The sequence below is a fragment of the Globicephala melas genome, chromosome 1 (genome assembly GCF_963455315.2).
Source record: "Globicephala melas chromosome 1, mGloMel1.2, whole genome shotgun sequence".
Taxonomy (NCBI): Eukaryota; Metazoa; Chordata; class Mammalia; order Artiodactyla; family Delphinidae; genus Globicephala; species Globicephala melas.
Window position 1 is genome coordinate 50,875,153 of NC_083314.1, and position 23,421 is coordinate 50,898,573.

Below are 23,421 nucleotides of genomic sequence, written 5' to 3' on the forward strand. Positions count from 1 at the left end.
AATAAAGGATGTTGATCAACAAACAGTTGATGGTAGGGCCTGAGAAAGAGAACGTAGCACAAGGTAAGGCAACGAAGAGGGGAAAGCACAATGGTATGCATAGAAAGTAGAAACGCACAGGTTTTATCTAGAAGCAGCAATCAGCAATTATATGATCCAATGAGAGAGAGTGTGGCCGAATGCTTTGGAGAGAGATTCAAATCCCAGTTCTTACCGCTTAGTATGGAAGTCCTAAGCCAAATTACTTAAAATGTCTAAATCTGTGTCTCCTCAGCCACTGAGTTAATCAACATTCTTGATTTAATGAAATATAAAAGCATAGTTGGTACTCAACAATTACTAATTCCCTCTCCAGCACCCTAATTTCATAGCAGAAGAACTGGGCCAGAGGTAGGTAAAGTGACTTGTCTAAGTTCCCATAGCCAGCGGGGAGTCAGAATTCTCTTTTTTCTCCCACTCAGGCCAGGGTTATGTTTGCTTTTAAATCACAGCATCAACTAATAAGAATAACCGTATTCAGGCAAGAGGAGTCATGCTGCAGAATGGGAGGCAGTGACATTATATAACATCAGAATTTAATTATATAACATTAGAATTTAAAAAATGAACAGTTTTATATCTCAGAAACATTACACAGTAAGATATAACATATTACAACATCAGGTTTCTTACAACTTTAAAAACTTCTGAACTGGCGACTCAACGTTTAGAAATTCTTCTAGGCTATAAAGGGTATTATATTATTTAGGGGACTGCCTCTTAGAACAGAGCCTAACTCTTGTTCTTTGTAATAAAAAACAAACTCATCAGCCTGCGCCTACTTCTAAGTGAAGTTGAGTACTATTTTTTCAGTGTTCAACTTAAAAGATCTCTGGGCAGCAGACTAAAATGTTTGTTTTATAATTGCCCGCTGAACTATGATAGTTTGTTTCCAGATGGTGCCCTTCCTTCAACCTGCACAGTCTCTCCTTGTTCGGAGCTTTTCAACCTCCTGCTGATCACACTACCCCCACCCCTATTTAAAGCTACAGAGAGGAAATCCTAAAGAGATTTTCCCCCCAAGTCTCCAGCAAATTTTTGGTGACGTAATATGTGGGCTGAACTCGAGTCTCCTGAGAAAGAGAGGGAATCACTATTCAAGGGTACTGTATATACAATCTGGGTCAGCTGCAGCTGGTTACTGAATTTCTCCATGTGGCAGACAGAGCAAAGCCACAATGCCTTCTCTGCTGGATTAAAGACAGCCCGCAGACCAGGAACTTCCACTATACTACTTAAAATTACATAGGTGGCTTGTCAAATTCAATTGATTTGTGCTGTAAGAAGAAAAAGAAGTTCCTTAGTACAGCTTGGATTCAACAGTCCAAAACAAAAATGCAGTTGCCATTAAAGTCACAGACGAACAAACTTCACTGATTTTTAAAAGCAAGAGTAAGAGCAGCAAGTCTCTGGGTTTGCTTTATCAACAGATGCAAAAGGTATTATAATATTTCTTTTACTTTTATTTAAAAATTCTATGTATGTTGAAATGTATAATTATTTTACATTTGTAGTAGAAATTTCAAAATCTCTTATTAAGCAAAGAATTTTGGAATATACTACAATTTGTTTAGTCTGAAAAAGGTTTTGTTTTGCAACTTTATATAAAACTGGTCATTATATACTTTATGATGATTAATGAATTATTTGAGGTTCAATTTAATGGTATTTAGTGTATATGTTTATAGACTGATGCATACATGCTGGGTTTCAGAAAACAAGTACTTTAGTGACATAAGAAATTTTAACAAGTAACAGATTAAATGTATAAGATTTACAGCACAGTGATTAAAAACAAAGGGATACAGACTGAAGAAAATAGATGTAAACATGGTTTGTTTCTCTTTACATAGCTACAGTGTATATGCTAAAGATTTACATATACTGTGAAGATATCTTAAAGTATAGCTACAAAACACAGCTAAGAAGATATAAAATTAACTGAAAGGCTCTGCAACAATACCTCAATTATAGCATAACCAAATATAACCTAAATATTAATATTTCATATTACTAAATATTAAAGATTTAAAACAAGTCTACGGTATTTCTTGCTAAAACTCAAATTTTTAAATAGTTTCATAGGCTTATATGCAACAGTACTTTAACTTGGGCAACAGAAATTAAAACTGCTACAACTGGAATTACGTGAAAAAGCAAAGTGACTGATACATTAAAAAATCCTAAAACCTGACAGATTAGAATTGAGGAGAAGAAACAAAATGTGATAGAAGTATTGTGTAAGTCGTCAGCATTAACAATAGCAAATAAGAACCCAGAAGATACAATTACTTAAATACATAATTAAAAGACCAAAAATATAGGTCAACAAACACGATTCTTTCAATATTCTATCTGGGGGCTTTGTTTAATTGTATTACTAGAATTATGAAAAATAAAATTACTAGTTACCAACAATGAGCTTTAACACCAAAGACACTTAAATTTGTTATGATCTGGGGGTCCTCTGTCCTTTTAAAAATCAAAGAAATTCAAGGTAAGAATCTTCAACAAGCAAAAAATGGTAAAGCTAAATAGGATTTCTTCTACTTTCATGTCCTTTCCTTAAAGATTCAAAACTCTCAATACTGGGAGGATCTCTGTTAAACATATTTTACAAGAAATTCCGATAAAATTTCCAAACAATACTAGATCCGAAATACTGTCATCTCTTTCTTTTTTTGTTGTTGTCGCTATGAAAATACAGGACCTCAGTTAAACCTCAGTTCTTACTGAAGCCTTAGGCAAGCATTTAATCTGAAACCCAGATAACTATTTATCCCTTCCTTAAGTATCTCCAGGGGATGAAACTGTTCTCAAGTCTCTTCTCAGAACATAATTCACAATCTAGAAGTCTTTATCTAAGGTATCTTTGGTGCTTCATAAATTTAAGTTCATTGCCTCATGCTGTTTTCAGTGCGTGACACAGCCAGTTAAATGCCTCTATGCGTTTACCATCTGAAAGGAAGTATATCCTAACTTTCATTTCTTCTCCCTACTAGCTGGCAATGTAGCAACTATGAAGAGAAATAGTACCAATAAAATTAACTCAAAGCATGGAAGGCTTTTTTTCTCCCCCCCTAAAAACAACCAAGCAAAGACATAGATTTAAACTTAAGTATACTGTGACTAATTTACAACATTCTTGTGGGACCTAGGAAAATTTTAACATATACAGAAAGGTTTTATGATGTAACACAGATTTATGGATCTTTCACTTTAAAAACTGAACATATGTGGGAAAATACAAATAAGAGAATGTTTTCATAAAAGGTAAACAGTAAATGTATTTTAAAAACTCCTTCTTTACTCATGATGTAGCTAGTCTGCTCCTTAAGAAGTGTGGTTCCTTATTCAGCTTTAGGTGACAACGAAGTCATGACTTTTGTAAAGGTTAAGGGAATTGTATTTGTTTTTTTAAAAAATAAACTTTTGGTTGTCTCCTTTAAATATTAACTTAGGTCAGAGTCTCTTATGGTAGACAAGAATTCATCTTATGATTTAATTATACAGGAACCCACAGAGAGCCAAGGCAGAACACACCAAAAGGAAGCTATTGCTATTTTAATTTAGATTTGTATTTTCACATTTTTGTTCTTCCATGATAACACGGATACAAAGTCACATTAGCAGACTTGCATTATATGCTCTTAGTTCTATGAAAATCTGTGTCTGATAGGAATACAAGATCTTCAGTCGGAATACTGTTCAGAAAAGTCTACATGTTTTGAGGTTTCATGATACTCTCTGAATTTTCCTTGTTTTGGTAGCTTATTTCATACTAGTTTATTTAGATAAAATAATTTTATGATCTAAGAGTTTCCATTCCATTCCTGAAGTGACTGAAATGAGTGCATCTGAACACTGGATACGTTAACTACGCAGGAAAAATGCTATATGTTTACCCAGCAGGCTGATGGCTTCTATTTTACTGTCTGCAGTTTTAAAAATAAACCATATCTAAATTCTATGAATCTGCACGTATAACAAGAAATATTTTATTGGTTTTTGGTACAGGTAACTCTAGTATAGTAACTAGAGTCCTTTTTAAATAAAATAGATGACACTCGGTCTAAGTTTTCTACTAATGTCAGAAGGCGAAGTATGAAAGCAAAAAACTAAAAGTACTCATCCAAGTGTACTTCTGGCTCTCAGTCAGCAAACAGAAAGCCTTTGACACAAACATGGAATATTACTATGCACCTCCTTCCTATCTTATGTTAGGAAAAGAAAAAGAATTCTGTACATTCCATCCATTCTTTGCTTTATTTTCATTATCACCTGTTTTGCAAACATTACTCATTTCATTTGAAAACACCGAAGTAAGGAGACATGGTCTTAGAAAGCAGTAGTCATTTTTATGACTCTAGTTGAAGAGTCCATATTTCATTGATACAACCTTTAATTTTAGGAGGCTTCATAATCAAGTTAGACAGGTAACTATCAACTAACAGAATACATATGGAGGGAAAGGAGTGACAGCAGAAAAGTCTGGGATATAAAAATGATCCACAAATACCTGTGCATAATTAAGTTAATGGGTCAATGTAAAGAGATACAAACCAGGAAAAGACTGTAAAAGACACGGAACACAAAGTTAAGACTCCTCTGCAGTTACTACATGACGAGGATAAAAATCACAGGTCTAGAAAGTTATGAGTAGAAGATCTGAATCCCAGTTGAGTGTTTTAGCTCCTCCAGGTTTATTTCTTTGCAAAATGGTAGATGTTTACTTCACAGTGCTGTTGTGAATGCAAACAGTTAGCACGCGTTAAGCACTACAAAAATATAAGGGATTGCTACAGTGTTGGTGATAGAAAAAAGGTTAGAATACGTTGCCATATGATGTAGTTGTTATTGAAAAACGTGAACCCTGGAGTCTTCTGCCTGAGTTCAAATTCTGGTTTCATGTCTTAGAAGCTGTGAGGTACTTAACATCTGGATGCCAGTTTCTTCATTTGAAGATGAGGATAATAATAATCTACCTCAGAGGGTTGTGGTGAGATGTAAATGATTTAATACGTGTAAAAGGCTGAAACAATGCCTGGCACTTAACACGCACCCAATAAAAATGAACTATTGTTATTGCTGCATTGCTATTTATTAATAGCAGGCATAAACAACTTGGGACCTGGCTCCCCAAAGCAAAAAACAAGTACCTGGGTGGAAAATGGGATAGAAAACTTCTTAGTATATCCACTGCCATCCTTCAGAAACAGCAGACAGGAATCAAGTTTATAAGAGAGAGAAGGTGGGCTATACTATAGCAGCTTGTTAATGAACCTGATGGGGTGACACATCTTACTCATTCTAACTGCTACTACTCTTTAGGGAGGTAGCCTAAGAAAAAGAAAGCAGCTTTGGTTCTTGGAACTACTCTTATGGTTTCCTCGAGTGTTTCTATAGAAATTGTACTATAAAAGGCAAGTATGTATCTGCCACAGCAAAAATGGAACATTCCAAGCACACATTTTAGCGTATGCGCCACTGCTATAAACACTGACTGAAGAGCCAGGGAACCTGAATTCTAGACCCGGTTCTAATATTACCTATTTGTGTGGCCGTGGCCTTGGCTTTCAACATACCCATGGGAGCAAAGAGGTCTTGTCTTGAATGAGATGAGATGGTCTTTAAGGTACTTTCCAACTCTAACGATCAGATTCAATGACAGATGAGTTTCTTTCCTTGGTAATCGTTATAAAAAATTATTAGCATTTTACTAAAATGAAGTTCAGTAGAACTTCTGTTAGAAAAATGAACCTGCTGAATCATATATAAGTTTAGAGCGTATATATGATTACGATTTAGGAAACACAATTACCCACAATAATGACTGTGAGCATGCTATCATTCTTAAACTTGTCATCAATCCCAAAAGGACATGTTACAAAAACAAACAAAAAATATGATGCTAAAACTTTCTGGTTTTAGATTTGTCTAAAAATATTTTTTTAATTTGATAGATAAAAAAGATACTTATTAGAGAGGGCCAATTTAATTGAAACCGCACAATATAAATAAAAAACACAGGCAACTTTCATACTAGTTAGAGAAGATGTTTTAATTAATGCCTTACCAACATTATGTACCATTTTCCAAGCCTTAAGATAGCAAGTGAACTTTTTAAAGGTAAGAAAAGTGTCTTATCAGGGTCTCAGAAGCCGCAACAGCACCTAACAATATGCCTCAGCATATTGTTAGCACGCGTTAAGCACTACAAAAATATAAGGGATTGCTACAGTGTTGGTGATAGAAAAAAGGTTAGCACTCACCAAGCACTTGGTGGGCACTCACCAAGATCTGCTCATTGAGCTGGGGAACAAAAAGCATTACAATAAGGTGGTAGTTGGAGAGCTCATCTCTGAAACCTAATTTTTAAACAAATAGGAAGGTGCTTAATACTGAATTTAAGAAATTAATAACTTTAATTCTGGCCCAATTTATTAACACCAATAGATATTCAGTTTTTCCCTTAGATACTTTTTTTATGTTACTGACTTTAAAAGTAGATTAATATAAATTCTTTTCTACTTTTTCCCTTCATCTTTTTTTTTTTTTTTTAAAGACGTCATACAACCTCGTTTCAAAATGAAGGCTTTTATCTGGACCCTAAGTGTGCTATTCTTCCTACTAATGGGCATTGGACATTGCAGAGGAGGACAGTTCAAAATAAAAAAAATAACCCAGAGGAGATACCCTCGTGCCACAGATGGTAAAGAGGAAGCAAAGAAATGTTCATACACGTTCCTGGTACCTGAACAAAAAATAACAGGGCCAATATGTGTCAATACCAAAGGGCAAGATGCAGGTACCATTAAAGACATGATCACCAGGATGGACCTTGAAAACCTGAAGGACGTGCTCTCCAGGCAGAAGCGGGAGATAGATGTCCTGCAATTGGTGGTGGATGTAGATGGAAACATTGTCAATGAGGTAAAGCTGCTGAGAAAAGAAAGCCGTAACATGAACTCCCGTGTTACTCAACTCTATATGCAACTATTACATGAGATTATCCGTAAGAGGGATAATTCACTCGAACTTTCCCAGTTGGAAAATAAAATACTCAATGTCACCACAGAAATGCTGAAGATGGCAACAAGGTACAGGGAACTAGAGCTGAAATATGCTTCCTTGACTGATCTTGTCAATAACCAGTCTGTGATGATCACTCTGTTGGAAGAACAGTGCTTGAGGATATTTTCCCGACAAGACCCCCATGTGTCTCCTCCTCTCGTCCAGGTAGTGCCACAGCACATTCCTAACAGTTATCAGTATACTCCTGGTCTGCTGGGAGGCAATGAGATACAGAGGGATCCAGGTTACCCCAGAGATTTAATGCCACCACCTGATCTGGCAACTTCTCCCACCAAAAGCCCTTTCAAGGTACCACCGGTTACGTTCATCAATGAAGGTGAGTTACCTCTTACTGTTAAAAATGGAAGTACAAGGTTAATATGTTTTATGGTTTATGAGACAATGCTCGTAATACATGCCTATTCTTCATTTTGGTGATGTAATTATACATGAACATTAAATTTTCTGTTTTTGTTTTCTATCAACCAAGAATTGATCTTAAATACACCTCTCAGCTCTAAGAGTTCATAGAAACAGTATATTTCGTGGAAAAAGTAGTCTTTCATCCAAATTCTTACAATCTAAATTACTAGCATTGAGACAGGATGAGTCCACAATCCACTCCTAACCTCTATGACCATCCTCTCGGACTCCAACTAGATCCTCACGACTGCTAAACAATCCTTTCATTTACCTCTTGATGCTCTTCCCATCACCATCTTCCTCAAAAGGAACATGTAATAATTTGCTTTCGCTCTCCTAAAGGCTAGAATTAACCCCCTCTTATCTCCACTCTCAGCACATGCACCAGCTACAGCTGTGCTTAGATTAAGTCTACTCAGGCCTAGGTTCCTTGTGCTTTCTATCTTGAAAACATTTGCACAAAACCCATGCCTTCTTGCCCTCAGTCTCACGAGGAAAAGATATCCCTCCTATTTTCCAAAGCTAAAATCCTACCGTTGTACCCTGTAACCATGTAAGTATAAGTAAGTCTTCAATACATTAAAAAACCTGAGAATTGATCCTAATATCTCTACCTCTGTTTCTAATTTCATTCCTTCTTCCCTTCATTATCAGTCACTCATCAAGGTGCCCAGAATAAAAAGATGAAGAATTCATCTTTGTTTCAGTCTAGTAATAAGCTCACTGCTAACTTTCTGAAAACATTTCTTTTACACCTACATCCAATTTCTCATAAGCCGTTCTCCTGAATTCTTTACAGGTTGATTTGTTTTCTTGGAGTAAAGGGAAAAAACCCAAATGCCCAAAAGTAAAAAAAAAAAAAAAAAAATTAATTACAGTTCATTCACTTACTTTCTGAAAAGGCAGGACAAAAAACTGCGCACAGACTATGAAATAATTTTAAACAACAACAAAAACACAGAACAAAGACTGGAAGTATGTACATCACAAAGTGGACGTGTCTTTCTCCAGCAGTGGACACCACTGACCATTCACATCTCTGCTTTCTTGGGCCTCCACATCATAATACTCTGACTCTTCCTACTTCTCTAGGTCCTTCAACTGGCACCTTTTTCCTTCTCCTATGGCTTAAAAAGGCTTTCTTGAAGATACTCTGTTTTAGAGGTCTATACTCCTTCAAGGCTACAAGTATCACCATTGCTCAGATGACTCCTGTATGGAGCTCTCCCTCTTGATTCTAACCAAAGCTAGATGTTTGCATCTGGTTATTCGACCATTACCTCACATGCTGCTGCTTCCTCTACTGAAATGCCTTCTTTCAGCTTATCTGTCAACCTGGCAGATTTCAAGGCTTAGCTAAAATAGTGTCTTAAATGTTATACCTACTCAGATTCAGACAAACGTATCTAGATGGCTCCTTCCCCAAATTGCTGACTAAGCCTTGACTATGTTTTTTACATCATATTACACTGGAGCTATTTGTTTGCATGTCTGTCTCCCTGCTAGACTGAATGCTTCTGGAAGAAAGTGAACTGTCTTTTCATGTCTCTCTCTCAAACATCTAGCCAGGATTAGGTTTGGCATGCTGTACTCAGCACATTGTAAGCACTACAATAAATACTTGAAGAACGAATAAATAAATGAGTAACTAAACCCTAAAACAATCTTTTCCCTAAACTGGCATTCTCCTTTTAGAAATAAGTAAATTATTATTATAAAAGCAATAATTACCAAAGAAAATCTAGAAAACACTAACAAACTTTGTAAAAAGGTTTGCTGAATATCCAAATACTCAGAAATAAACTACAGTTAACACTTTGGTAATAACCTTCAGGTCTTTCTCACCCCTCCCGCCCCCATAAACATGGTAATCAATATTCTTGCAACTTTAAAAATTAACTTTGTTCTTCTTTTTTTTCCTCTATGATTATACTCTCAGGATATAAATTTCTGTAAGTAAAATTGACAGGTAAATGGATTTTGACTTCTCTAGTTTGGTGTATGTTACTACCCGTTTTGGAATTCGCTTGGCTCATCTTTGACACTTCCCTCCTGTCCCACACACGCAGTCAACTAAGTTCTATCCATGTTGCTTTTCAGTCTTTCACGGATGTGTCCCTTATTTCTATTCAGAGCCAGAACTCTAACTTAGATCCAAATTATCTATGGAAGCAGCTAGAGGATAGAGACATCCTGGATTTCTAACTGGGTGACCTTGGCGGGGCTGGGGGCGGGTGGAAAGGGTTCCTCTGTGCCTTAGAATGTCTCTACTCTCTGTAACACAGACACAACATTTCTTACATTCACTGTTGAATTATCAGTTACCTTCACATGTACACACAGTACTTGTACACACATCTAAATAAAATGCCTTCCATCTATAATACAAGCTCCTTCCTGGTAGATGGATACTGTGTCATTTGCAGATGCTAAATACATGCTGGTTGACTTGATAACTACATTTTTACAGAGATTCTTAAAGTTGTCATTCCAAAGACCTTCATGAAAGTAATTTAACACATTTTATTGTACTGGAGTCATTCATTTTATAGTGTTCTAACTAACAGTAACAACTGGCTAGTGTTCCATTAAATTAGGCAAATGATGATCATTATTAAGATTTCCAAAGGAATAACGTGTATGAAATGATTACCTGGGTATAGAAAGAAAAAAAAATAATTTTTATATTCTTTTAAAATATGTCTTGTGTAAGCTTTTACTACTGTATACAATTTACCAGTAGTTTTTACATACAATTTATAAGTAAACATATCTGAAGTGTGTGAAATTTTTTTTAACTGATGGGATGTACAATTATGTAAGTATGGAGATGACTGCCATGGAGTATTTTCTGTCAGTACTGATCTTAACTGGAGATATCACCAGTTCTAGAAGAAATGATTATTCACATATTCATACACTGACACACGAAAAATGCCTAAGCAAAATGAGATGCGTCAGTTCTAGGTTTTATTACACATTGAGCTGTAGTGCAAAAAAATCTAGTATTACAGACTTAAATCATGCTGAGGATTTAGCATATCAAAGGTCCCATTAAACAGACTTTTGCTTTAATGAAACAATGGTGTATACATCCCAAATAAACCAATCCTTAATGTAAAAACTAAGCACGCGCATAACTTTTTCTGTTATTCATTATTTATTTGTTGTTATAAGTAAACATTAACTTTTTATTTTTTTCTATAAATGTTGGTCTCTGAAATTCAAGGACATAATTAGCTACAAGGGAAACTGCACAGAATTAAGGAAGCTTGTTTCCTTTGTTATTGACCCTGGGTAAGTCACTTTGCCTGTGTTTTCTCGTTTGTACAATGAGAGAGTGCTGGTTGGACTGGAAGATTCTAACACCTCTTTCTAGTTCTAATATTCTGTGATTCTTATCAAATATAAACTACTACAAGCAACAATAAATAGACTTGCTATTTTTTCTTTACATATAACGTGCTAAAATCTTTGTTCATATTATTCTTATGTCAGACTGGAAAATATGTCTAAGCTGTTTGGGTACTTGCACAAAAAAGGGCAAAGATGGATGTCTATTGCTGTACTTACATATGCTTCTGGCACCAAGAAGTTCATATTACTGCACTCTACATGTAGGTACATGATCATTCTAAACTCTTTAAATGCATAATGTATATGTATTATTTAAAAAGTGTCCTAGCCAGTCACAAAAAAGTCAAATACTGTACAATTCCACTTATACGAGGTACCTAGAGTAGTTAAATTTGTAGAGATAGAAAGTAGAAATGGTGGCTGCCAGGGGCTGGGTGAGGGGAGGATGTGGAGTTGTTATTTGATGGGTACAGAGTTTTAGTTTTGCAAGATGACAAGAGTTATGGAGATTAACTGTACAATAATGAGAATGTACTAATGCCACTGAACTGTATACTTAAAAATGGTTAAGCTGGTAAATTTTATGTTATATATATCTTACCAGCATTTTTTTTTACATCTTTATTGGAGTATAATCGCTTTACAATGGTGTGTTAGTTTCTGCTTTATAACAAAGTGAATCAGTTATACATATACATATGTTCCCATATTTCTTCCCTCTCGAGTCTCCCTCCCTCCCACCCTCCCTATCCCACCCCTCTAGGTGGTCACAAAGCTCGGAGCTTATCTCCCTGTGCTATGTGGCTGCTTCCCACTAGCTATCTATTTTACGTTTGGTAGTATATATATGTCCATGCCACTCTCTCACTTCGTCCCAGCTTACCCTTCTCCCCCTCCCCGTGTCCTCAAGCCCATTCCCTAGTAGGTCTGCATCTTTATTCCTGTCCTGCCCCTAGGTTCTTCAGAACCATTGGTTTTTTTTTTTTTAGATTCCATATATATGTGTTAGCATATGGTATTTGTTTTTCTCTTTCTGACTTACTTCACTCTGTATGACAGACTCTAGGTCCATCCACCTCACTACAAATTAACTCAATTTTGTTTCTTTTTATTTATCAGCATTTTTTTAAAAGGTGTTTTAATGACAATTTTATATTTTCGTTTAAAATGGTTATAAGAAAAATGCACCTCAAGAGAACAAACTTACTATGAACTTATGCCAAATAACAGAATACTTTTGTTGGTTTACAATAAATAATCTCCAGAAACATTACTTTCCCTCTACCTAAAAAACAAAATGTTTGAGAATGTAACTATACACTTGGCAAACTGCCATCAAAAAATTCTTAACTGTTAATGTTATTCATTGGCTACATTTTGGGTTAGTCTTTCATAAAAGAAAACATTTTCCTTTTACAAATGGTGTATTTATAAAAGTACGTTCATTCCTTGTAGGTGAATGAAGTTGAGAAAGTTCCTTCATAGTATGTTAGAGAATAGATCTGAATACCAGGAAACTTGGATTCTGGCCAGGCTTTTCCTAGGCCCAGTTGCTTCTTTTGTAAGAGTTTGTTGTGATGATTAAATGAGGTGATGCATGTGAAAATGCTTTGTGTACAGTCTGAATATCATTATTACATTTTTTGAGTGCACTTTCCAATATATGCCTTGCCACGTATGGGAATATAAAAGGTAAGCTTAAAAAGTTAAATTTGAAAAACAGTCATTAGAAACTAAAAAAAAAATGCTTTTTAGTGGGTAATAAGCTAATTTTCAATTATTTATAATGTTTCCTATTAGTAAATTTTAAAAATGCAATTGGTTTCAGTGGCATATTTATATTAGCACTTAAACTAAGAGAAACTAAAGAAGACTGGTTAAGCAAAGGGGCTGAAACATGATTCCATTAACCACTTATAAAAAATAATCGGTATATTCTTAAGTAACTTCAATATAAAAGCTCAGGTTGCTAACTGCATTTTAAACTTATACATTAATAAAGTAATTCATATTATTACAAGAAAGAATCTATTATCACTTTAGAAAGTATTTGCCTCAAATTTCCCATTCCAGAAATGCTGTTGAATATACTTACCTTATGCTTAACTCACAACCCAATTAAAAAGTTTACCTCTTAAAAGATTTTACTTGCTGACCAATTATTTGAACGCTCTAAATTGGTTATGTCTTTTGTCCTATTTCTCCTATCACAAAGAGCACAGGATTGGGACAAAGTAAGAAAATGAATGAGGAATTCAGCAACAAAAAGAAAACGATTTTCCTTTTAAGTAATTAAACAGTTTCTTTATAGAAAGAGAATAGGTAGGTTAAATAAAGATGGTTCCCAGTAAAGGTGCTATTCAAAGTATGAAACCTCTTGTCTTTTGTAGCCCACTGTTCTGTTCAAAATACGGGTTCTTAATGAAAAAATACATGTTGGAAAATATGTGGCATGACTGGTCAATGTTTTTCTTTCTATGATGAATCAGACCTGTTAACTGGAGTTTGTTAGTCTTATACAAATTTTAATCATCAAAGAAACTGAGGAAGAAAGAGACTGGTCCTTCAAATTCAATGTACAGAATTCCATTTTCCCGCTTTGAGAAGAATGCAATTGTGTCATAGAAGATGACTATTTCAAGATTACTCAGTGCAAGTCACAGATGTAGAAAACAAACTTATGGGTACCAGGGGGAAAGGCGGGGTGGGTAGGGATAAACTGGGAGATTGGGACTGACATATACACACTATTATAAATAAAATATTATAGATAACTAGTAAGAAGCTACTGTATGGCACAGGGAGCTCTACTCAGTACTCTGTAACGACCTACATGGGAAAAGAATCTAAAAAAGAGTGGATATATGTATAACTTTCACTTTGCTGTACCCCTGAAACTGACACAACATTGTAAATCAACTATACTCCAATAAAATTAAAAAAAAAAATTACTCAATGCAAACAAAAGGTTAATAAAATTCCTATTTTGAAAGAAAGGTACTTCCAGTCTATACCCTTTGAACCATTAATAACAAATTCCTGAATCATATATAAATATCATAGATAAATAAATCAATTAATTTATTTCTGATAATATAAACCAGCAAGTTAAAACTGGCTTCTCAAAAGTAAAGCTGCTACTTTTTTACTAGTCATTTTAAGAATTCCTGTTAAGCATTTTGTATGGTACAGAGAAAGCAGTAAAATATTTAATGTAAGAATGATCTATAACCTAATTCTACAGCAGAAAATGAATAAGATATGCAAGTTAATAATGAGAAAATATTTATGCCAAGACCAACAGTATACACTGGGCTAAGACAGGTTAATGGTTTACTTATAAAAATAAACAAATACTAAATTTTGATATTTACTATCTTTACTGACGAGAAAAAAAACAGCTATGAGCACTGCTAATTTTATCCATATGTCTTGGAAAAGAATTTCAACCACATTTTCCTAAGCCTTTATATCAACCAAGTCTAACAGGCATCCAAACTGTAAACATGAAGCCCACTACGAAAAAGTGGGTTGAAAATTAAAGTTGAAGATAATTTTAAATTTGCATAAATTGAAGTCTTATCAAATCAAAGCTCGATCTAGAAAACCCAGAACTCCCCAGTTTGCTTAAACATCCGAGGGCTTATTAAATAGCAGGAAAGGAACAAATGGCATTTTACTAATATTCTGTCAAGATTCAAAACCTTGATGTTTCTAAATATTTTAACAGCAATTCAAATAATCTAATGAAAGTCCAACTTGTGAATATATAGTTAAACATAAAATGTAAACTGTCAAAACTATACTCAAATGAGTGCAGAGCAAACATTTACAAAGATGACATTCATAGAATAAGCAAATTTCTAAAATAAGAGAGATATCTGTATGTATTGCAACAAAACCACTTCATGTGTGCCTTAACTACAACACTAATAGGTTTTAAAATAAGAGCAATGCTCCTCAGATATCCTTGACTATTGTGAAAGTGACAATTTAGAAAAAAAATCTGGTTAACGTGGTAAACAACTATGATGACTGCATTCTTAGACTGAAGAAATCAATTTCAACCGTACAGCCAACCTCAAGAGCTCTAAGTACCACCCTCCAACCACTGACATTTCAGACATGCAAAATTTGTAACTCCGCTGGAACATCAAGCTCTCTTCTGTCTCCACGCCTCAGCACATTTCACCCATGTGTGGCCTTGATCAGACCCTCTACCCCTAATGGCCAAACTCCTACTCAATCTTCACAACTCAGCTCAGATGGAGCCGACTCCAGCTCTTCCCCACAAATCTAGGTTAGCTAATTCTTAGCCAGTGTTCCCGGGTGCCCTGCTGATTCAATCAGAGTACTCAGCAAGCTGTAGTGGAGTTCTCTCCCCCCACTTCCCACTGGACTCTATGGTTGTTTCCTTATCCCTGGAGCCTAAAGATTTCTAAGCTATCATAGATGCAGAAAAGACATTTCTGGGAAAAATAATGCAGAACTGAGGAAACCACTGTGGCTGCCAGGAATCATTTAGTTCAACAAATATTTGAGCACCTAAGTGGGTTAACCTGTGGATACACAACCAAAAATTACAGTCCTTGCTCGTGAGTAAACAAATAAACACGTTACCATGCATTACACAAAATAATTTAAGATTGGACCTGGAAATCATACTTCATTTAAACTTCTCTACCCTTCTCTGACTTGACTACAATGTGTGTTTCTGTAACGTGAAGTAGCTCATACGTGACTGATAAAAAAGGAGAATAATATCAGCAAAACAAAGTGGTCATATTGATTCATATGGAATTTTCCCCAAGCATATTAATGTTCTGTGCCACAAGTAACTGCAGCTGAACACAAAGTATGCTAACAGCTAACATCAGCTGCTATGTTTAGTGCACAGTTTTGCAGAACACGAGATTTTTCAGGGTACGTTATTTTTCTGCAATAGAAATGACTGTATATTCATCTTTGAATAGTTGCGTTAAATTTATGAATTAAATAAACATTTACTACACAAGCTCCTTAAATTACGCAGTAAGTGTCAAGGTCAGCAACGAAGAAGAAAAGGGAACAAAATTACCCAAGATGACTACTTTGTAAAGCATTGTGTTAAAGGCTCTGAATACTCTGTAATTTAAATTCAATAACTGAGAAGCTAGATAGCATAAAAATAATTCACACTGAATTTAAATGGAATGTGATCTAATTTATGGCCAGTCTGAAAAGGGCAAACATTATTTTTAGAATAGTCCTCCCTAGCTTAAGAAACTATTTACGAGCTTTCACAAACTAACAAATAACCTCATGACTATAAAAGCATAAATTCTGAACAAAATTTTAGCAAATCAAAACAATCTATACATAAAAACGATAACATGACAAAGTTGAGGTTATCCCAGGAATAAAAGGTTGGTTTGACATTAAAAATACAATCCACAGAATTTATCATATTAACAAAAAAGAAAAACCATATCATCATGTCAGTAGATAAATAAAAAGCCTTTGACAAAATCCTAAATCCATTCATGGTAAGAACTCTCAACAAACTAGGAAATAGAAGGAACAAGAATTTTTAAAGTAGTTATTACGGCTTAAAGGAAACTATGTTCATAATAAATGCAAGACTGGAATCTCAGAAGAGAAATAAAAACGATAAAAAAATAATCAAATTGAAACTCTATAACTAAGACATTTAATACCTAACATAAATATAACCCAAGAAAGATAGCATTACATATTTCCAGTTTCCACAAATTTTTAATAGTAACTGTAGTGCTTACAAGTCACTGTATTATAATTTTTAAAAACCTGAAACATAATAAAAACATGGACTAGAGAATTGATCATCTCTGATTTTTGTGTGTGGTTTTCAATTTCCTTGTTATTTAAAATGTGAAGGCAACTTAGTTGATTCATTTGCTTAACAAAAATGTATTGACCATCTACTTAATAGTTAAAACAGTGATGACATGAAGTCAGAAGAAAAACAAAAACAGTCTCCATCTTCAAGGAGGAATCTAGAGGGAAGAGTTTATAGTCTCTAAGAATCCCTTCTAATGACGTAACTGTGGAACTGTTTATTTAATGAGATTAATTCTATCCCAATAAGGCCCCATAAGGGACCCTGTATATACTTGGCACAGTATAGATAACACATTCCTCAAAATTTCAACAATCCTATCATCGTTACAGTACAGACTTTCTTGGATGAATTTTACTTGACTAAACTCTCTTACTTTCACACATTTTCTAAAAATTCTACATGTCAGAATTTAAAAATTTTTAGTAAAATATAAAATTTGACAACTGAAATTTCTATACTTTTTTGGTTGTTCTAATAGATCTTTAGGGTAATTCTTATTTCTGAACCACTTCATATCTTGACATACGAAAAAAAATCAAAGCATCAAAACACTGGAGAAGGGTGAAACTAAATAATGTTCAGTAAAACTAGAAGCTGTCTTTCTTTAGATCAAAAATATGGAAATCACAAGTTGAAGAGTCAAGACACTCTACAAATGATTTTACAAAATGTTTTGTCACTTTAAAATTTATGAAAAACTTATCAGTGGATTAAAAAATAGGAAGTGAATTCATAAAACTGTGAGATAACATGGGGACAACTGTAGCACAGCAGTTCAGAGCATAGATGCTGGGATTAGAAAAAAGTGGGTTTAAGCCTATGGTTTAAAGACTAGTTAGTTAACTGTTTCATCTATAGAACATCTGTAAACTATCAGAAAGTCATTGTGTAGATTAAATAAGAAAATTACTATCAGTCATATAAATTGATACAACACTTTAGAAAGGCATTTTGCCAACATTCCTGAAGTGTATTCTTATGAACTGTTGTATGAGGGAAAACGTTAAAAGATTCCAAAAGTTTGGGAAACTGGTTTACTTCAGGGCTTCTCAGTCTTTAATATGTGAATGTATATTGTGTTTCCGAAAGGGTAACATAATATTTAGCAGTCTAAAACTTATTTGACTGTGGTATGCCATTTTCACTGAGCATCTCAAGGGACTAGTGTGTTCCACTGAAATCAAATTTTGGAAACTAAAAATTGGGCACTATGAAGAACTGTAAAGCTGTTTGTACCATTTTGATCCAGTAGATCAATCCTGCAACATTTTTATAAGTATGAAAAAATGAAGCCAATAAGAAGACACTTTGTACAGTGTTATTAATAATAGCAAAAATCAGATAAAACCTCAGTGTCCAATGGCAGTGGAATAAACATGATATATCAACATGAAAGATTGCATATTACAGCTACCGTAGGTGCTAGAATGGAGACAATGGAAATGTTTGTTAAAATAAAAAGACAGAATCCAATTTTCTATGTGTGTTAGAATTATAACAATACAAAAATGTATGTATTTGGACAAAGACTTGCAAGAACAGTGGAAGATAAAACAAGTTAATGTTCCAGATAGTGGGACTAGGGTAATTCTTTTATTTAGCTTTTTTTTAAATATAAATTTAGTTTCTTTAACTTGTATTGTGTACACAATACATAAAAAGTGGTATCTGTAAAGAAAGATACAAAGGTAAGTAAGACTCTTGACTAAAAACTACTTTAATATGGCTCTTTTCCTATTAAGTTTCCTGGCAATCAAAGATATTCTGATTATAGGACCATTCAAAGACTGTCAGCATGCAAAAGAAGCTGGACATTCAGTCAGTGGGATTTATATGATCAAACCTGAAAACAGCAATGGACCAATGCAGTTATGGTGTGAGAACAGTTTGGATCCTGGGGGTTGGACTGTTATTCAGAAAAGAACAGATGGCTCTGTCAACTTCTTCAGAAATTGGGAAAATTATAAGGTAAATCAGTGTTTCAGACGTGGGGGAGAGGTAGGAACAAAGCAGCTCTTGCAATAATAGTCATTATATGCAATAAATTAGATACACAGTTAAAAAAAAACTATCCATCTGTTTTTCATTATCTGCATTTGTCAGAAAGACAATTCTCATCTCTGGTTTTAAAGTCAAAATCAAAACGCAGAAAGGAAACTGAAGATGTACTTTAAAATGTTTCCTTTCAGTCTGAATGACTTACATATGTATTTAATTCTTTGCAAAGACTGATCCTAATTTCATTTTCTAAGAAGACAACTGCTTTTTTAATCATGACCACATTTGTGCCCATTATCAAGTACATTTAATCAGAGATAAACAGTCCTAGAAAAACGGTCATGTGCTGGAGGTCCTATACTTTATATTTACTTACTTATTTATTTAAAAGATTTTTTTGATGTGGACCATTTTTAAAGTCTTTATTGAATTTGTTACAACATTGCTTCTGTTTTATGTTTTGGTTTTTTGGCGGCAAGGCATGTGGGATCTCAGCTCCCCCACCAGGGATTTGAACCCGCACCCCCTGCATTGGAAGGGGAAATCTTAACCACTGGACCGCCAGGGAAGTTCTCTACTTTAACAAGGGGAAAAAATCCTGCAACACAACCCCCCTGAAAATACATTTAGCGTTAAGATCAGGTTTACCAAACTTATATTCTGCTGCATACCTGCAATGGCAAATGCTTACTGAAATAGGATAGTTAATTGATTTATTATGTTTTTCAAATATTAACCTACAATCTTTCAAAGAAGGAGCTTTGAAGATTACTGTTTTATCTTCTTACATTTACTAATTTTATTTCTAATAGAGTCAAAGAAAATAATTTGTTCTAGAACAGATACTATCATTTTTATTGAATATCATAAAAATGTTAGATGTCCTATTTGTTTGACTATGGTGGGGACAGTATCTATATACAAAAAATTGTTTCTTTTTATGAGTATGAGAGAAATCAGGAACCCCTTTTAAGGGCCTGGGTAGTTTACTTAGTTAATGTTTTTAGTCACTATGAATAATTTTAGTCCCTTCTGCCTTTGTCTTATTTGTAAAGTTTGGAGGTAGTTGTGCAAATAAATGCTGACAAATTAAGAGAAAGCAAAACAAAACAAAGTGATTATATGGGACTTCAGTAGAACAGGTGATCTACAAAAGTGGAAGGTCACATTACCACTTAAATTGTCAATATTTTTATGCTATCAAATGTTTAAAACTTATCTATAAAAAGTTTACTATCTCTATACTTATTCATGTAAGCATGCTCTCTGTTTATTAACAGAAAGGATTTGGAAACATAGATGGAGAATATTGGCTTGGACTGCAAAATATCTATATGCTTAGCAATCAAGATAATTATAAGTTGTTGATTGAATTAGAAGACTGGAGTGATAAAAAAGTCTATGCAGAATATAGCAGCTTTCGCCTGGAACCTGAAAGTGAATTCTATAGACTGCGCCTGGGAACTTACCAGGGGAATGCTGGGGATTCTATGATGTGGCATAATGGTAAACAGTTCACCACACTGGACAGAGATAAAGATATGTATGCAGGTGAGTAAGAAAAAACTGATGTGTATTCTCTGTAGAATCACCACTTTCTACGCATTAAATAGAACACTGTTATTAAAGTATTGCCATTAAAGTCTTTTCAGAAAGGTTGTTTTGGACTCAAAGAGAATACAACCTGCTGAAAGGAACAGCTTTTAGGAGCTCTTCTCTAAGGCAATCCCAAAGTGTGAACTCTGTGAAAAAGGTTCTGTTGTTCTAACTTGATGGGGTGGGGATGGGAAACAAAACATACTCATCTGGAAATAAAACTTCCAACTGCCTAAAATTGCTAACAAATCCCACTGGACCCCTACCACGTGCTAGACACTGTTGTAGGTGCTGAGGAATACAGCAGTGAACAAAGTTCCTGCCCTTTTGGAACTTACTTTCTAGAAGGAGACAAGATGATTTGTTAGGTGGTGACAAGTACTTTAGGAAAAGTAAAACCGAATAAGGGAACAGGGGGTGGGTGCCATTTTATGTGGGTTGGCCAAGAAAGGTAACATTTGAATGTTACCTGAAGGGAGTGAAGGAAACAAGCCATTTGGGTACACTGGGTAAAGGCACTTCTTGGTAAAGGGGACTAGCAAGACGACTGCAGCATGTGGTACAGGAATAGCAAAAAAGCTTTATTCAGAGGGGAAATAGTCTCTTTAGAAAGACTCATTTAGGCCATCACATATTTTTAATTTAATTTTCACATACTTTTGCCTTTTTAACCTAGGTTTCTGGCTCTGATAAAGACATACCCCTGAAAGTTGATTTATTTTTACATTCAGCTGTGTCTTGGCAAGCAGCGCACAGGTCTCTATTTCACACCAGCAAGAGGAAAACAAATATGATCATAATACATGCCTTATTTATAGAAATTCATTTGATTGCTAATAGTACTATTTCATATTATTTTTTTGCTATTTTGAAAATCAATTTTCCCCAAACTTTACTCTGTTTATTAGCAACTCCATATCCTTCCCTCCCCATCTCTCCAACCTCTCTCTCTTGCACACAAAAACTACTTGCATTTTATTTACCCTGCTAGCCAGAAAATTAAATCACTTAACAACAACAACAAAAAAGCAGGTACTAAGCAAAGGGCAAAATAAAAACGGCAATTCAAGTGATCTTTCAAGTAGGTGATACTTCAGCAACAGTAACAGAATAAATGAAGAAACAACACTATGAAGATAAAGGTAACTGAAATCAGTAAGAAAAACTCACATTGTTCTAAAAGTAGAATAAGTATTTGATGGTTTACAGAGTACCACACTTAGAAGAAACTTTTACTCTGATGTCTATATTTTTTCCTCAAAGGAAACTGCGCCCACTTTCATAAAGGAGGATGGTGGTACAATGCCTGTGCACACTCTAACCTAAATGGAGTATGGTACAGAGGAGGCCATTACAGAAGCAAGTACCAAGACGGAATATTTTGGGCTGAATACCGAGGTGGCTCATACTCCTTGAGAGCAGCTCAGATGATGATCAAGCCTATTGACTGAAGGGAGACAGTCTCCAATTTAAATGACATAGAACTCTATTTTTCAGTTCCTAAAAATGTAAATGTTACATGTATATTATTTTGCACAATTCATTTCTACAGATATAGTTTTTTAAATGAATTTTACTACAACTATAAAAGGGGATTTATGAATGTAGTCTCATCTTCCCTTAATATACTGCAGATTATTTGTATCTATAATCCAAGTTATTTTAAAAATATTATTGACTAATTACAGGCAAAGTTTCTTCTCTAAAATGTAAATATTTGCCACAATGTAAAACAAATTTTAGCTTTATTTTAAATCAAAATTCAATCATGTTCAAGATCCTTATCAATTTATTTAAAAACTTTATGAAAATGCTATAACTTCCAATGGAAAAATAATTTTAAGATTTCAGCAAAATAATACATTTTATTTATAAAAATATAGACAGGAAATTAGAAGAAAACTCTAGTTTTGTCAACATTCTACATTGAATAAAAGTTACTTCAAAGTGAATTTGTGCCTTTCACATGAAATGATTAAGTATGAATTCTTGACAATATATTTTATGTCAATTTCCCAAAAGAATTAAGAAACCCACAGTATTAAAATACATATCTTTAAAAACAAAAAAATAATGTATGCCGTATTTAAATGGTCAATTTATAAAAACAGAAATATACAAATGAATTTTTCAATATTATCTTCATATGATTTGCTGAACATCAAAATCTCCTGAAATCTATTTATGTTGTTATATCAGTAAAGTGTTGATATTACAAAAGTGCAGAATATTTAGTGAGCCAATGGTTTAAAGAACTGAATTATAACTCTAAGTTTATTTATTAATACTTTTCCCTCCCTAATTTACTGATCTTTACTATTTAGAAAAAACTTGTCTGCTAGTCAAGTCAGAAAGCTTGGACAGCTTTACAAGCATTACTGCATACTTATGGGTGAGACTAAAACAACTTCAAGAAACTGTTAGATATTTTTCCAATACTGAGATTCAACAGCTTCAGAATGGAATACACAGGGGTTTGGCTAGTCCAAACTGCCAATTCCAGTGTGTGTGTGTGTGTGTATCTTTAACTCATCTTTGCAACTAACAACTTTATTACCAATCTTCCAGAACAATTTTCTTCTAGAAATTATGTTCTGCTTAGAGTTGACCTTCCCTTAATTCATTTGTGAACTAAAAATTTTAGAGAAATCTCTTGAGACTTTTGCTCAACCAATCAAAACTGAAGATAATTATCTGAACAACTCAAGTCCATCAACACGACCAATGTTTTTGCTCTGCCACATCTCAAAATAAAACTTCTGGTGAAAGAAGGTAAGAGAACATCAAACCCTGAAACCCTGATGTTATTCTTTGTTTTACCTGTGGTCCTTTCGGGATGGCGTTGAAGTCCCTCTCCACCACCCCCAGAACCAGAAGAATCTGCTGTAAGATTTCTGGGAGAAATTAGGCATCTAATTGTTTCATCAAATCTTAACTGAATAAAATTTTACTAGGGAATTCCATTTATTTGCAGAACTACAGCATTTCACTTAAACATCCAAAACCCTATTAAAGACAAGTCTTAGAGAATTTTCACAGAAGAGGAATATTATTAAAGCTAGAATCATGTGAAA

General features: G+C 34.3%; 2 protein-coding genes across 3 annotated transcripts in view; one reads left to right on the forward strand and one right to left on the reverse strand.

The window, feature by feature from the left end:
- Nucleotides 1–23,421, reverse strand: part of RALGPS2 (Ral GEF with PH domain and SH3 binding motif 2) — a 163,194-nt gene that overhangs the window by 44,945 nt on the left and 94,828 nt on the right. The gene's annotated exons all lie outside the window — the stretch shown is intronic.
- Nucleotides 1,197–22,020, forward strand: ANGPTL1 (angiopoietin like 1). The gene is made up of 5 exons (XM_030875359.2): nt 1,197–1,478; nt 6,605–7,450; nt 18,528–18,721; nt 20,032–20,302; nt 21,611–22,020. The coding sequence occupies exons 2-5, from the start codon at nt 6,628–6,630 to the stop codon at nt 21,796–21,798; spliced, it is 1,476 nt and encodes a 491-aa protein (XP_030731219.1). The 5' UTR covers nt 1,197–1,478; nt 6,605–6,627; the 3' UTR covers nt 21,799–22,020.